The sequence below is a fragment of the Amblyomma maculatum genome, chromosome 8 (assembly GCF_055883805.1).
Source record: "Amblyomma maculatum isolate TAMU_Amacu chromosome 8, ASM5588380v1, whole genome shotgun sequence".
NCBI lineage: Eukaryota > Metazoa > Arthropoda > Arachnida > Ixodida > Ixodidae > Amblyomma > Amblyomma maculatum.
The window spans coordinates 123,361,877-123,378,403 of NC_139351.1; the positions used below are offsets into that span (position 1 = coordinate 123,361,877).

At 46.6% G+C, this 16,527-nt stretch overlaps 2 protein-coding genes across 9 annotated transcripts in view; one reads left to right on the forward strand and one right to left on the reverse strand.

Moving 5' to 3' along the window:
- Nucleotides 1-4,687: 4,687 nt before the first annotated feature.
- Nucleotides 4,688-16,527, reverse strand: part of LOC146182437 (uncharacterized) — a 40,905-nt gene continuing 29,065 nt past the window's right edge. For 6 of the 8 annotated variants that reach the window (XM_084577537.1, XM_084577540.1, XM_084577538.1 and 3 more), the window contains one exon: nucleotides 4,688-7,666. In XM_084577537.1, the coding sequence (XP_084433663.1) occupies nucleotides 7,002-7,666 (665 nt within the window). In that variant the 3' untranslated portion in view covers nucleotides 4,688-7,001. The remainder of the gene's footprint in view (nucleotides 7,667-16,527) is intronic. The other 2 variants (XM_084577534.1, XM_084577542.1) reach the window with 1 other exon arrangement.
- Nucleotides 10,037-11,718, forward strand: LOC146182438 (uncharacterized). The gene has a single exon (XM_084577543.1). The coding sequence runs from the start codon at nucleotides 10,483-10,485 to the stop codon at nucleotides 11,710-11,712; it is 1,230 nt and encodes a 409-aa protein (XP_084433669.1). The 5' UTR covers nucleotides 10,037-10,482; the 3' UTR covers nucleotides 11,713-11,718.

Sequence of the window (16,527 nt, forward strand, 5' to 3'; positions counted from 1 at the left end):
TGGCACGTAATACAAGGATTGCCAGGGGCACAGAAATCGCGAATAGAGTATACAGAAGCGTGATTCAAGCTGTCGGCAGCAGGCAATAGGAATACATGGAACCGAAATATTTCAAAGCAGTTTTCTCTTTTCATGGGGCATCTATGATAACGTTATTCGACACAGAGCAACCATGAACATCCTGGAACAGATCGTGAAAATATGAAATCTCATTAGCGATGCGAAGTATTTTTAAAACACCGCGAAACATGGGGGTGCGGGTTGGGTGGGCGACCCATAGAAACACTAGTAAACACAACTTACCGCAACATTTTTCTCGTTTTCGCAGAGCACCAGAGGGTGGCCGGTCGTTAAACGTTGGCCAGTGCTTTGAAGAAGTGTGTGACAAAGTATGCTGCGTCATTTCGGAGGCACTCCACTTTTAAAACTCCTCAAAAAATCTATGTTGTGAATCCGGACACCCCCAAAAGGCTCGTGCGAATCGCACAGTTTTATTTAGTCTGCTATGCTGCCGCATGTAGTAAATTAGCTTGATAGTACTGTTGCTGAAATGATACATCCTAGTCAGAATTACGTTTAAAAAACAAATGTCAAGCGCCGAACGTGAATTGCGCATTGCAGCAGACGACGCGGCGCAGCAGGCTTACCGTCTCCAACTCCGAAGCGTCTGCTAGCGACGGCGCCGGTGGTGCATGGTCGTCTGCAACTGTGCGCGGTCAGTTTATCGTGTTGTGAACAGACTCGTAGATTGTCAGACTTGCAGTACTTGCAGGGGTATGTATTGTGCTCTGCAGCAATGTCGGACTGCGTGAAAAGCCTGTCGGAGTCTGTTAAACAGCGCTACAATGAAAAGCTGTACATTGGCGGCGTTGCGTACCCGGACCAATTTGGTAGCCTGAAACGCATTGGGAAGTCCTCTGAACTGACGCGGGCGCTCTGCCACCATTGGGCATGGCAAACATTGTAGTGTATTTGTAAAGAGTAGCTTCACTGCAAAGATCGTCCAGGCATACAGTCCCTGGAGGCGTGATATCGCGATGGTTCTCATATATCGTTCTGCGCTTTCTGTGCGGCTTCCTCGTCTTTCTTTTTTTTTTCTTTCCGTGCGGCGCAGGCCATCCAGCGCGTGCACGGCCGTCGGAATATAAAGCCTAAAATAATTTCTTATGACTTAATTACCCACCACATTTCCGTATCGCGACTCAACTACATATACATTCATTTTAATACCGCCTCTACTCAGTCACGATCGAGGTTTACAGAACAAAATGACGCCGTGCCCGTTATATTTTGCGTTATATTAATCTCAATTTACAAAATGAACTGTGTCGAAGGCATCATGCGCCTCTCCAGCACTTGGAATAATTTTTTCTGTTTTTTTTTTATTTTTTATTATTTTTTTTTTTTTACTTCCGCCAAGCAACATGATGTCGGGGCGTGGCACAAGACATTCAGCAGAAAAAAAAAAAAAAGAATGAACGCGCCGCTTGGGTGACTCGCCTCCTAGGGTTTCGTCCGGAAACGCACCGCACATATTTATTGATTTACTATGAGGTGCAAGCATGTACTACAGTGAACTAGAATGTACTATGTGTGTACCTCCACGAGCGAGCACAAACGAAAGGACAGGATATGTCAGTGTGTCGTCACTGTTCTTTGCTCTGGCAACTCGACGTCATGGTTGTTTGATGACGTCATGCCCTTTGGTCATGCTGATGCGGCCATTCCCCTTTGTATCGGGGGATCACAAAGTTCTGTTGATGGATTTAAAAAAAACGGGTCCTTTGCCTGGCTTGTGTTTAAAATCAAATTAAAATATCTTTGCGGCAGCGAAAGAGGTTAGGATTACGCTACTGCAATGCATTTCTAACTCGGATTCTTGACAACGATCGGGTTTTAAAATTAGATTGCTTCCGCAATGAAGCAGCATACTTTGTCACACACTTCTTCAAAGCGCTGGCCAACGTTTAACGACTGGCCACCACTTCTGGTGCTCCGCGAAACGAGAAAAGTGTTGCGGCAAGTTCTGTTTACATGCGTTTCTATGGGTCGCCCTCGCATTTCGCACCCCATGCGTTTCGCGGTGTTTTAAAAATACTTCGCCTCAGTAATGAGATTTCATACTTTCACGATCTGTTCAAGGATGTTCATGGTTGCTCTGTGCCGAATAACGACATCATAGGTGCCCCGTGAAATGAGAAAACTGCTTTGAAATCTTTCGGTTCTATGTATTCATATGGGCGCTAACCCTACTTATTTTCACCCCCAGTTGGCCCAGCCTGGCGACAGAAGCGCCGCCGCATCGTGCTTACCTCACAGATCGGTGTTGGTCTTCACGTGACGTCACAGCTGACGTCAGTATGCAGCCGACGCCATCTTTGCGTCCTGTTCTGACTAGTACTAGTACGGGGCGGCGGTTAGCTTAGCTGTTCGTACGCGTCCGTTTGCTCTGTCACTCTGCCTCGTGCCAGCACCGTTGTTATGAAAACTCAATCGGTATCATGAGTGACAGTTCAAGTTATCGGCAAAGTGTGCGCGATGCGGACAGAGACCTGTACGGAACAAAACTTTGGTATCAACCCGTGTGCATCCGATATGCGCCACTGCACGGTAAGCGTTGGCCTGTGCCCACGCATAAATATGTGCAACATTCATGAATTCCTTGTCCTACGGACGAGCTTCGTCACAACAAACCAATCGCAAGCCTACTGACCACTCGAAGAACGCAACTACTTAAAAGCGGCTGGGTTAAGAGCCAAGCAGACGCCGTCCAACGTTTATACCAACTAAACCGCTGAGAATAACTGCCTGGGGGGCGAGTTGGTGCATGATGGAATTGAACGGCGGCGCAACACGGAAACGGACACAGACAAGAAGTCCCCTTCTTGTCTGTGTCCGTTTCCGTGTTGCGCCGCCGTTCAATTCCAAACCGCTGAGTTTTTGTAACTGATAGTCTGCATAGAAATGGCGCTTGGTAGTCAGCATCTTTTATTCAAAACTTGTTTGGTGTACTTACAATCGACCAGAAGAAGTCGGATGTTTGCATCGTCTGTGGCGGTAAGGAACCAAATAAACCGCTGCCACAGCTAGGCCACAGCGATGTAAAACCCCTCAATAAACTAAAAGTAGCGCCAAATGTGAAGTTTGCCGCCCGCCTCCTCTCCTGCGCTCTCCTTCGTCGTTCTACCCTCTCATTGGCCGAGCGCCGTCACGTGCGCGCGCGCGCTTTTTTTTTTTTTTTTTTTTTGCTGGGCGTGCAGCTTCCTCCTCTCCAGCGGGGCGGGCGGCGCGCGCGCGGCACATATCGCCGTGTGTTTTGCTGCCACGCGGACTGCTACTAAATCGTTCCCGCTGGCTATTTATTATTTTTTTTTCAAGCATGTTGCGCTCTTTGGCCGGCGGCTGATAGAAGCACGGTGGTGAAGGCGAGTTCAACCAACGCAGACATCGCGTACAAATGGTGTCACGCACTGACAGTTGAAAACGGAACCGTTTCAGCGCAAAATATAAAAAAAAAACTGCTACCACGCTTCTCAAGTTTCACGGTAGCTTACAATTCAGTCCAACCTGCAAAGAAACCACACAGACTGCAGCTTCCGCAGCCTAGTTAATTTTGTTTCAAGCATGTTGCGCACTTTTGTCAACGACTGACGGACTCAAGGAGGTGAAGGCGAGTTAAATCGACGCCAAAATCGTGTACGTATGGTGACACACCATGGCAGCTGAACACGGCACCGTCTCAACGCCAAATATATAAAAAAAAAATAACTGCTACCTCCCTCCCCAAGTTTACCGGTAGCTCACAAGTCAATCAAAGCTGCAAAGACTCCACACAGACTGCAGCTTCCGCCGCCTATAGTTAATTTGATCTGCAGCTGAAGTTGAAAATACATGGAAGACAGCTGCTGCCACACTTCTCAAGTTTACCGGCAGCTCGCAATCCAGTCAACGCTGCAAAGAAACCATACACAGACTGTTCCAAAATTGTTCCTGTCCGCCGCCTAGTTACAAATTTTTTAAAGCATGCCGCTGAGTGGCCAAATGTGACGAACTACGGACACACGGAGATGACGGCGAGTTGAACCAACGCCGAAATCGCGTATATGTGGTGTATGACACTCACAGCTGAAACTATTCTGGCGGGAAATCCCTGTCAACATTCGGTAATTATGTTTCAGCAGTGAGTAATATTTTAACCCGAACACATTGCGACAAAATGCAAGGCTCTGGTGAGACCCGGCGCACGGCCGCCTCGATCGGCACGCGCGCGGCGCTGATCGAGACGGCTGTGAAGGGCGCCTGCTCCGGAGAGCGCGCGCTAGTCGCGCACCCCGTAGGTGGAGCCACGGTCGAAATGCGAGAGGAGGAGCGGCGCCGCCGGAGGAGGAGAGAGGAGATGGCGCTACTTTTAGTTTATTGAGGGGTTTTACAGCGATGACACCGGTAGCGCCACCTTGTTGACTTGCGGGCTCGAAATAATTTTTTGCAAGAAAACTATTGAAATACAGCGTAGTTTTGTCCAAGCTAAACGTGATTTGTTATTAGAGATAAATAAGTTTATGAAGTTCTTCAAGCCACCTGCAAAACAACTCTGCCCGCCTACGTTCCTTCGCCGAATCTGCATGCGGTCTGCTTTGATTAGCAGACGATGTGAACATCCGACTTCTGATCGAATGAGGCAAGTACGGCAAACACAGAGTTTAGCGAGCACTCTTTGACAGATTTTATTGCAGCAGAACACGACGAGGTGGTGTTGGCGGCACGATGCATGCATGCGCATGACTGGAAGCGATACATTGCTGCGCTGCTCTTTTACCGGGAATGAGTCTTCCAAGTGCGTGAAGAACAGTCGTGTACAGATAGTGACAAAAACTGGCTGCTAGGGCACATCCGGAAGATTCCAGTCCAGCCCATTTTAACATACATATCTCATATTCCATACTTTTGCGGTTGAGCCGTGCCAGCCACACGTGACGTCGCATCTCGGTGAGGTGTCTCGTTCGAGTGGAGTTGTTCGTGTGTATTTCCGGAACCTTAAAATGCCGAGGTCGTTCGCGCAGCTCTTCAGCTTCCGTTGTTTACACTGAGCACGCGTCTATTACAGTCTACGATAGCTTAATAAACAAGATATAGCTGCGGATGCCACTGCTTGTAGAACCGCACGACAGCACTTGATACGTACCTTCGCCCTGTTCGTTCAGTGGACACAGAAATGGACGACTGCGCCTCAATTACCCACAATTCACCGGCATGGCGCATCAGTGACACCGTAAAGGTGCAGCGCAGTGGCGTAAAGGTCGAATATCTGCCTAGTGTGTACGAAAACATTGATTCGAATCCCGGTGTTGCGCAATTTTCGACTAGATTAAAAAAAAAAAATCATGCAACAGAGAGAGAGAGAGAGAGATCGAAAGAGAGACTTGCTCCAAAATGGCGTGCGCGGGGGAAAATGGCGGTGCGGCACCAGTCATCGACTGGTTTGATTTCCAGATATTTGGCGAACTGCACCTGTGCGATAGGTCTCGGCTGCCTGCTGCCGCCAGCTTGACTCACGCTTCTCTGCTCTAGTCGCGATTTCTGTGCCCTTGGCAATCCTTGTATCACGTGCCACCAAAGCTCGGCAAGCTGCAGGCTCGTTACTGCCTCACCTTCCGAGCTTCTGGAGCAAAAACAAACTGAAGGTGCAAAACATGCATGGGCACACGGCAACAGATGTGACTGAGAACACAACAAATGGGAAGATCATCAGGTATGCCAAGAGCCCATACAAGGAAACAGCCACAGGGGGGTGAAGGTGTCTGCTGGGACAGAACAGTTGGACAGAATTTTCTGATGGCATCAGAATAATGATCAGTATGGGAACAGGGACCTGTGAACAAACAGGTAGCAGCATTCTAGGCACTATTTTAAAAATCTGCCTGAAAGGCAAATCCAATTAGATGGAGGTCCCAGAATGCTGTTAATAAGAGACAGCCATTATGTACATTGTTGCACATCATCTTTAATATGGTTCAGGAGGGAGCTGCAGGTGTTTGAAGATCCAGACTAGGAAGTAACTGAGGCTTCAAGATGGCTGAATCACAGTGCACTGCTTGCAAAGTTCATGGTACACCTGGCAGTTTGAATATAGTGGGAATTGTAGAGATCTGACCAACAAGCATCTGAAACATATCAGCCTCAATGCTTTCCAAAATGTTTGTTCTGCTGTGCTTCTAGCATGGATGACATGCATAAAATGGCTCATGTCTAATATCACTGGTGGATTCACCTTGCAGTTGTGTTCTGGCATGTAAGCACTGTTCAACATGCAAACTTCGTATGACAGGACATCAAAATATGTTACAAAAGTCATACTTAAAAGACCAGGTGGTGAAAATTTTGTAGTTTCTGTACAAGATGATGATGTCTGAAATATAAAATTTTGTTCACCTTCATGGCATTATCCCACTGACATTCATATCATGGTCACTGAACTTGCTGCAAATGGTCGGGACCTCCATGTCAATGTCCATATTTGGCAGGCAACTTTCAAGCTGCAGGATGTACCAATTGTTCCCAACAGGTCTTCAACATGCTGTAAAGGGCTTCAAGGGGAGGCAGTCTGAGAAAGAGCTGGCAAATCAATACCTTTAGCTTTCAGCAGGTACAAATTAAACTTGCACAGTGCTCTTCTGGTATGGCTGCCATCAGTGGATATCTTCCTGTACAAAAGGTCACTTCTGCTTCTGGCATTTGGAGCATTCACTGATTGTTCTGTAACCTGCTTTGTTGCACATTTTGAGATGCTCAGCATAAAGCTTGACCATTATGTGCCTTTGAGGCTTTTCACCAAGAAACCAGAACACCGTGAAGGGTCCTTGATGCAGTGCTGCTAAAGCGGCAGCACAGCATGTGGGTACCAGGGCCCACAATGCTTTGTTTAGGCTTGCATCAAATTCGGTGCCATGTTGACAGAATATAAAGAATAAGTGCTAGAATGTTTCAAGAGTACCGGCAGGCTACTAAAGCTTCTCACGCCAATTGTGTATAGTACGAAGGTGTACTACCAAAGTGCTTTTCCGAGCGAAGCTCATCCCGCAGCGGTCGCACTTGTATGGACGCTCGCCCGTGTGGGTACGAAGATGGTCCACCAGGTGGCTATTATGTGAAAAGCTCTTTCCACAGTTATCACACTTGAATGGACGCTCACCCGTATGAGTACGAAGGTGTTGCTCAAGATAGGACTTACGAGCAAAGCTACTTTCGCAGTAGTCACAACTGTATGGACGCTCTCCAGTGTGGGTACGAATGTGCACTGCTAATGTGCTTTTCCGAACAAAGCCCATACCGCAGTGGTCACAGTTGAATGGACGCTCACCCGTATGGGTACGAAGATGTACCAACAAATGGGCATTGTGTAAAAAGCCCCTTTCACAGTGGTCGCACTTGAAAGGCCGCCAACCTGTGTGGGTATGAACATGTGCAACAAGTGCACTCTTGAATTTAAATTTTTTCCCACAGTGGTCGCACTGGTGTCCAGATGGGCACAGCTCTTTACTGGCATTTTCCTGTGGGATGGAAACTCTAAGCCAAACATTTGACTTAGATTGCTGCAAAGGAGTGTTGCTGCTATCCTGCAAGTTTTCCCCAGGCAGCACACCATGCTCTGGACCAGCTATCACCAAGCCTGCATAAAAAAAAAAGGTATAGCACTCAACAAAATAAGGAACATATGACACAGCTTGTTCAATAGTATGAGGAAATGTGAATCTAGCATTCTGAATATATAAGGTAAGATTTTTGTCAGAAGCATTAGGTTAATTGCAGAAGCTATATAAATGAAATTTTCCATTTACATTTTGCACGCAGTTGGATAGATACTAATTTAATCAGGAAGGGGAAGCGCAAGCCAGTTCTCATCATACACACAAGATGAAGCCACTGTCAAAATTGGGGTCACAATACTTCAGTTCCTGAGGTAAATACAAAGTGTATCCTGTGGCTACTTGTTCACAAAGGTGCCAATGCACCAATGATTACTGGGGTGTGTACAGTATACAAGCAAGTAATACACATGATCAGCCATATTACCACAAAAAAGAATGACATGATAAAGACTTTAGTTGGCTTAATCCTTTTACTTAGCCAAATGATGTATTTCACCGTGTATCTTTAGATGAGGAAGTGCTACAAATCATTTTGATATATTTAGAACAGCATACAAGGCATTGGGATTCTTGTTAAACATATCTGTGCACTTGCCACAGTTGGGGATGCACATTACGACATCCGAGCTAATTCAGGCCCAACTCAAGTCAATATGCCAAGTTGTCAGGAACAAAAGCTAGGAGTAACAAGGTGTTGGATGACTTGAAAATCAGCTGCCGTTGCTTCACAGAAGCTAAACAAGACATTCTAAAATAGTGAGAGGACAAGTTTAGGACACTACCCCTCCCAAAACATGCACCTGGAATATCATCAAGCAAGGAGTGTGAAAGCTAAGATGATGGGCACAAGCTACTCTAAATTAGGTGGAGCTTTTTTTGTGGATGCTGTCGGTCCTGTAAGATGTGTGCTGGCAGTATCGGCGCATCAGGGGCCGACAGGCAGCAGTCTTTGTTTAGGACAAGAAAATTGCAGAATTGAAAGTGGTGATTGCCATGAGAGCTTTGCGTTCTAATTCCAAATATATTACGAATTAGCGGACTGCGTACAGAAATTATGTGAGGCAGAAATGCAAAAGCCTTCAAGATCATGAAACAGTCTGGAGTTTGCGTGTTGTGCAGAGTTTGTTTGAGTACCAGGTCCTTAGGGTTTAGAGGAAAATGAGCATGCATACACTACTGTGTTGTGTTGTGTTGGGTTTATTGGCGCACAAGCAACTGAGGCCATCATGCGCCAAGCTCGAGGTTAAAAAACAGTTTGGTGTATCTATGAATTGTAATTTGTTTTGGGTTATACTGTGTGTATGATGTTGGCTTCTTTTAAAAAACTAATTATGCAGGATAAGTTGACAAGGGCATTTTCACCTAAAACCAATGCTGGGTGAAAAGGAAAGTGTTCGTTGTAGAATTTTGTGAAATTTTTTTTTTCTTAGTGTTTCAAATTTTTTATGTGAGTATTTAGACATGGCTTACAGTGAGGTCGTTATTGCATACATCGCATAGGGGTTTGTATTGTTTTGTAGGTAGGAATTTATGTGTGAGATGTGTGTGGCCTATACGAAGGCGACACACAACCACTTCCTTAAAAAGTCCTGGTGAGTACTTGATTTCCATTTCCCAACACAGGCTTTATCAAATGAAGTTTGTTATTTACTGCGTTATTCCAAGTGCAATACCATTTATCTTTCTGTTCACAATGTGCTAAGTTCATGCAATCTTTAAATGGTATATGTAATGCATCTGCTCTATCATTCAGTTTGATTCCTATGTGACTTGGTACCCAACAGTTTTATGTTCAGTCCTTGTGCATTGGCATTTGCTATGTCGTGCACGATATTGCCTAATAATGGCTTAGCTGCTTTTCTAGGGTGAAGGACATACACTACTGCCAGAGCTTTTCTCCCCAGGGTCCCACCTTCCCTCCCTAAAGTCTGATTCCTCATTGGCATTGTTAAACTATACAGACATTACAGTACTTGCACCTTATCAAGACAAAAGTTCCATGCCTAGCCAGAGGCATAAGTGTAATTTAAGCCATGTCGTATAGCAGTCCATTAGATTCACACTATCGACATAGAATCATTCTCAGTGGAATGTGAATTTCCTGGGCAGAATGCATATTTGTACCATATTGTTTGGGCCTGCCAGGTTAATAATGCCTTGGTCACTATAACAGCTAATGTGGGAAGGAAGGCAGCTCTGTCCAGCTTGGACTATGTCCTCATGGAAAAAGTGAGGGTGGTGGCCTTAGCCAAGAAAATTCTGGTTTAAGGATTTGACCAACCTTCCCATAAATCCCCTCTCTTTTTCTCCTCAATAAAAGATTTTCATCATCACCTGTACCAGATCAATCAATAACTCTCCACATTTGGTGAATAGATGTAGGTTCAGAAGGCAACAAAAGGAAGCTCATTCCTTTTGAATTTTTACTCTCGTGGCCACTGCAATTGCGATGTGCGCCCTTTTAATTTTCGTGAGCTTTAACCCATTCGCTGCCAAAGCCGGCGAATCGCCGGGGCTGCGCGCGGTGGCGGTATGACCAAAGCCGGCGAAACGACGGCCGCTTTTTATTTTGTGTTTTGTAAAGCTGTTAGTAGATGGCGCTGCTTGTAATTTTGATTCTACCACGGCCGCAGGGACCACGTGCGGACCACGTGCAGACTTCTGGGGACTCCGAGGGAATTTGCCAGCGACGTCGTCCGAAGCTAAGTGCGCTTTTATATTTATTGTTTAGCTTTGAAAGCGTATTCTCCTGCATGCGTTAAAGCACTAATTTCAATCATAGGACCAGGGAAAGCGGAGGTAACCGATTTTCCCTAGGTAGGTGGGCGGGCTGCCTATGGGTCGTAAAGTTAAGGAAGACATGGGGGGCGAGGAGCTGGTGCAATGTGACGAGTGCAGGCGCTGGTGCTACATGGATGAAACTGGTTTTGAAAGCTTAGATGACGCGGGGGAGACTAGTTTCTCGTGCAAGTTGTGCGTTAGGTTTAAGGAGACCATTCTGAGGCTGGAGGGTGAATGGGCCGTAAAGATTCAGGAGCTCGGGAGGGACCTGAAGGTTGAGAGGGAGAAAAGGATGGCGCTGGAGGCACAGGCAGTAGAGCTGGTTAGGATGGAAGGGGCAAAGACCGACCAGCTAGAGGAGATAGGGTCTCAGCTCAGGGAAGAACAACAAAAGCGAGCCGAGCTGGAAGGTCAGGTGAAGGCGCTTATGGCGCGGACAGCGAAAGACCCCGGGTCGGAGCAAAGTCAGGGGGTGGATGAGACCAGCGTTAAGACCCCTCATGATGACGGAGATGGAAAGGAGGCGGGCAGAGAAGATCACCCGGTGGCGGTGGAGTCGCAAGAGGCGGCTACACGATGCTACAGCGAAGTAGCAAAACAGTTGGCGGGAGGGCTAGCGACAAGCCCGGAATCGCGCGAGAAAGGTGAAACGCCGCTACGACAGGAGAACCAACGAGAGCGAACCGGGCGGCAGTTAGCGCAAGCTGGAGATGAAAGGCTGGATCGTAGGAGAGTTCTGGTGGTGGGGGACTCAAATGTAGCAAGGTTTGAGGAAGCTGTCCTAGCAACAGTGAAGGGTGACAGGCGTTTGAAGGTGGAGGCCCAATCGGGGAAAGGTATGGTTGAAGCGATGACCAAAGCCCAGGAGGTGGTAGGGAACAACAGGGATGTAGAAACCCTGGTCATCATCCATGCTGGACTCAATGATGTCTTGAAGGGGACGAGCCGGAATCTCGGGAGGCAGTTAGAGGTAGGTATAAATAACATAAAGGAGGCCTCTGAGAAAGTACACGTGACTGTATGCACAATCCCGGAAGTAGAAGGGCAGTCCAGCAGAACAGAGGGGAGAGTAGTCGAAGCCAACCGGGTCATTAGGAGCCTAAGCCGACGACTTGGGTACACCACAATGGAGGTTAACAGGGATGTGTACGAGGCCGGCCTCCACCCGTTTGCACGAGAAGGCATCCACTACAGCCGGGCCACCGGTAGGAGGGTAGGAGGCAGGATAGGCCGCCAGGCAACAGCTTTTTTAGGAGGGCCCAGGGCCCTGAAGCCACCAGTTTAAACAAAGGCGACCAAAAGGACGAACATAGACTAGGGAAACATAGAAGCCATAGGAGAAGCAACAGGCATAAGCGCAAGAGCCAAATTAATTCAGACATAGGGTATATTAACATGCAAGGAGGCAGGAATAGGCTAAAATGGGAGGAAATAGAAGAGCAGCTTAGGCAGGAGAAGTTAATGGTTTATGGATTTGTGGAGACGCATCTTCGGGACATGGAGCAACCACCCTGTAACCCTGATTATGCATGGGAATACTGCAACAGAACAGAGGGAAGCAGAAAGGGAGGGGGAATTGGGGCATTCATCCATAAAAGTACAAATTGGCAAAGAGTCAAACAGGAATGTAAGGAACATTTATGGCTAAAAGGAAAAGTGGCAGGGGAGCAAACACTCCTTGGCTTTGTATACCTGTGGACAGGAGCAACTGCCAAAGAGGAAAACAAAAAAATGGTAGAATGTATAGCAGGTGACATTAATGAGCTAGGAAAAGGATGCGAAATAATTATAGTAGGGGACATGAATGCTCATATAGAAGATATAGATGGATACACAGACTCGAAAGGTACCATGCTGCTGGATATGTGTGAAAGACACGACTTAGTTGTCTGTAACAGTACTGAGAAGTGTGACGGGGTCATAATGTGGGAGGTAGGGAGTCGGCATTCGACAATAGATTATGCGATAATGTCACACAGGATGTACGATAGGCTAAGGGTCATGAACATAGATGAACATGGTGCCAGGAGTCTAGGCAGTGATCATAAACGTATCAAGATGAGTTTTGGAATAAAAACTAATTCAGGAATGAAACATGATGACCAGCCAGATGGGATCTTTTACTCGGAGCAGCAAATAGAAACAGCAAGCACCCAAATTGAAGCAGTAATCTCTAAGGATAAGAAAGCAGAGTGGACATACACAAAGTTAATGGGACTGTTTGGGCTAGAGTTGGCTAAGGTGCGAGTCAGGAAAAAAAGGACAAGACGAAAACCAAAGAGCTGGTGGGATGGGGAGGTGAAGAAGGCCATAGAGAAACGCCAGGAAGCCTCCAGGGAACACAGATATTCTAAGCATAGGGGAGACCCAGAAGCAGACGTTGAGAGAAAATGGGATAAATACATAAAATGTAGAAGGGAGGCATCCTACTTAATCAATGAGAAAATTAGAAGACAAGGTTCCCAGTGGCTGTCAGAAGTAAACAAAAGGGATAAAAATGCAGCTAAGAAATTCTGGCAACACTTGAATTCCCTGAGTAATAAGACTAGCCTAGAGCAGAGGTCTATTGTTACAGATCAAGGTATTCGGCTAGAAGGGGAAAAGGCAATAGAGCATATACGACTAACGATGTCAGAAAAGTTTAAAGAACAAAGAAATGTAGTAGGTGCCTTAGTAGAGGACGATAGACCGGTTAGTGCAATTGTTCCAATTGGACAAAGAGAGTGGGAAAGGGCTGAGAAGAGAGTACCAAGTAGCACATCAGCAGGCCCAGATGGTATTCCTGTTAGGTTATTAAAGATGTTGGGCCCAAAGTCTAAGGAAACGTTAAGAGAGGTGGTGAGCAAAATGTTAATGGATGGCAAAGTTCCTGATGAATGGAGACTAAGTAGAATGAGCATGATATATAAGGGAAAGGGGGACAAAGCTGACATAGGCAACTACCGTCCCATAACAGTAACATCAGTGGTCTACAGGGTGGTGATGCAGATTATAAAGGACAGACTGCAGGCATGGGTAGAGAGCAAGGGGGTGCTGGGAGAGCTGCAGAATGGCTTCCGGAAACAAAGGAGGTTAGAGGACAATCTGTTCTCATTGACACAGTGTATCGAGGTAGCAGAAAAGGAACACAGACCCCTATGGCTAGCTTTTCTAGATATCAAAGGAGCCTATGACAGTGTACTTCAAGAAGCCTTATGGAGTATTCTGGATGTGTTAGGTGTGGAAAGTGGAGTAACTAATCTTTTAAAAGATATTTATAAGGATAACCAAGTGCTAATAAAATGGGAAAAAAAGGTGTCGAAGCCTGTAGAGGTAAAGAAGGGGCTTAGACAAGGATGTCCCCTGTCACCTTTGTTGTTCATGCTGTACCTGCAAGGATTAGAGGCTAAACTAGAGGGGAGTGGACTCGGCTTCAACCTTTCTTTATTCAAGCAAGGAGAATTTATCCCACAGTCATTACCAGGACTAATGTATGCAGATGATATAGTACTGATGGCTGACAACAGGGTAGATTTGCAGGAGTTGATGGATATCTGCGGTACAGAGGGAGATAAGTTAGGTCTGCAGTTTAGCAAGGAAAAATCGGCAGTCATGATTTTTAATGATAATGAGACCGGCGAACATATAATACAGGAGGACATGCTGGAAGTAGTGGATAAGTACAAGTATCTTGGGGTGTGGATAAATACTGGAGCTGAATACCTAACGGAGCATGAAAAATATGTGGCAGCTAAGGGAAGTAGAAACGCAGCCGTCATGAAAAACAGGGCGCTTTGGAATTACAATAGGTATGAAGTGGTGCGAGGGATTTGGAAAGGGGTGATGGTTCCTAGTCTGACTTTTGCCAACGCAGTCCTGTGTATGAGATCAGAGGTCCGAGCACGGTTGGAAATTAAACAGCGCGGGGTGGGTAGGCTTGCTTTGGGAGCTCATGGGAATACGCCAAACCAAGGTGTGCAGGGTGACCTGGGATGGTCTTCTTTTGAGAGCAGGGAAGCTGGCAGCAAGATAGCGTTTGAGCAACGATTGAGAAAAATGGGAGAAAAGCGGTGGGCTAGGAAAGTCTTCAGCTACCTCTACATGAGGAATGTTGACACAAGATGGAGAAGGCGGACAAGAAAATTGGCAAGCAAATATTTGGCCAGCAGTAGGGGGACCAGCCAGGAATTATCAATTAAGAAAAAGGTTAAGGAAACAGAGAGGGGTCTGTGGAAAACAGGGATGGAGACTAAATCAGCATTAGAAATGTACCGAACGTTCAAGCAGGAAATAGCCAAAGAAAACATTTACGATAATTCTAGGGGCAGCCCATTGTTGTTCGAGGCTAGGACAGGAGTATTGCGGACTAAGACGTACCGAGTCAAGTACCAAGAGATAGACACGCTGTGCAGGGTGTGTGGGGAGGATGAGGAAACGCCTGAACACTTAATAATTTCCTGTAAAGGGCTCCGCCCTATAGTTCAAGGCAACGGGCCAGATTTAGCCAAAACATTGGGGTTTAAGGATAATGAAGGGAAAATAGACTTTAAAAGGGTAGAAATAACCAAACGAAGGTTAGCTGATTGGTGGCTGAAAGGAAGGCAAGAATAGGTCCACACTATATATTACTATTCACGGCTAGGCGGCCTGTGGCGCCGCCGCCCGATTCAAAGGGTTCAGCCTTATCCATCCATCCATCCATCCAAGAAAAATACTTGTTTGTTTGTGCAACAGGTGGCAGCACGTCCCAGTGCTAGAACTTGCTTTTTTTCAAGTTTTTTTGTGTTTTGTTCACCGCTGACCCCTCCAAAAAATGGCGCACCGCAGAGCTCGACGCGGCCTTTCTGACGCGGAAATTCTGGACGCTCTCTTCGATAGTGATGGCGACGACATGTCTAACGATGATTATGACTCGTCTGAACCGTCATCCGAGGACATGTCCGAGGATGACAGCGACCCGGACAGTGGTTCCGAGCCAGAATCCCATGAAGACAGCCCGCGCGCATCGACGGCTAAGCGTCCAAAAATGGTTGAATGGATTTGGAAAGACAACGACAGTGCCGAAAAAGTAAGAAGAGCTCCATTTACGGGATCACCTGGGCTGAAAAGGCGCATGAATGGGGCCCTGACAAGCGCGAGTTCTCCTCTAGAATCCTTAAATGCTCTACTAAATAATGAGATCTGGGAATCGGTTTGCGCGTACACAAACGATTTTGCAAGAGAGACCCAGCTTTCAAAGCCAGACCCTGCGTGGTTGCCGACAACAGCAGAGGTGAAGCTCTACATTGCGCTATGTATCTTGATGAGTCAAGTAAAAAAAGCTCGATACACGCGTACTGGTCAGAAAGGAGTGTGATCAGTACCCCAATTTTTGGACAAGTAATGCCACGGAAGCGGTTTTGGCAGCTGTCAAAATATCTTCATTTTTGTAGTGCGGCAGCCACAAGCTCTGATGATAGGCTCCGTAAGCTTCGTCCAGTTATTGAGTATCTGCTGAAAGCTTTCGAAAGTGCGTACTCTGCTGAAGAAGGCCTTGCTGTTGATGAAAGTCTCATGAAATTCCGCGGACGCCTGCAATACGTGCAATTCAATCCTTCCAAGCGTGCGCGTTTTGGGATCAAGTTTTATAAGCTGTGCGAGTCATCCAGTGGTTATTGCCTGAATTTTTCTATATACACCGGGCAAAACACGAAGTCAGATGCGACTTCTTCAATGTTGTGCAGTGAAGCTGTCGTCATTGACCTCGTTGGGGATAGGCTCGCTGACGGCCACACCATTTACTTGGACAACTGGTATTCGTCACCCAAACTTTTCTTGGCGATCAAAAATGGTGGCTCCAATGCTGTGGGAACGGTGCGACTGAACCGAAAAAACATGCCCAAACAGTTCAAAGGATTGCGTCTGAAGAAAGGTCAGTGTGAGACCATGTTTTCTCATGGAATCATGGCGCTTCAGTGGCAGGACCGAAAACCTGTCACAGTGATTTCAACTTGCCACAGTGCGGCAGAAATCATTGAAACTGGAAAGAGACAGCACAAAGGTAACGAGCCTGTGCTAAAACCTAAAGTTATAGTGGAATATAACAAGGGAATGGGAGGCGTGGACCGTCAAGACCAGCAGC

What these genes read in the sequence shown, in the direction of transcription:
- LOC146182438 (XM_084577543.1), top strand. Translation starts at nt 10,483, where the DNA reads ATGGGTCGTAAAGTTAAGGAAGACATGGGGGGCGAGGAGCTGGTGCAA.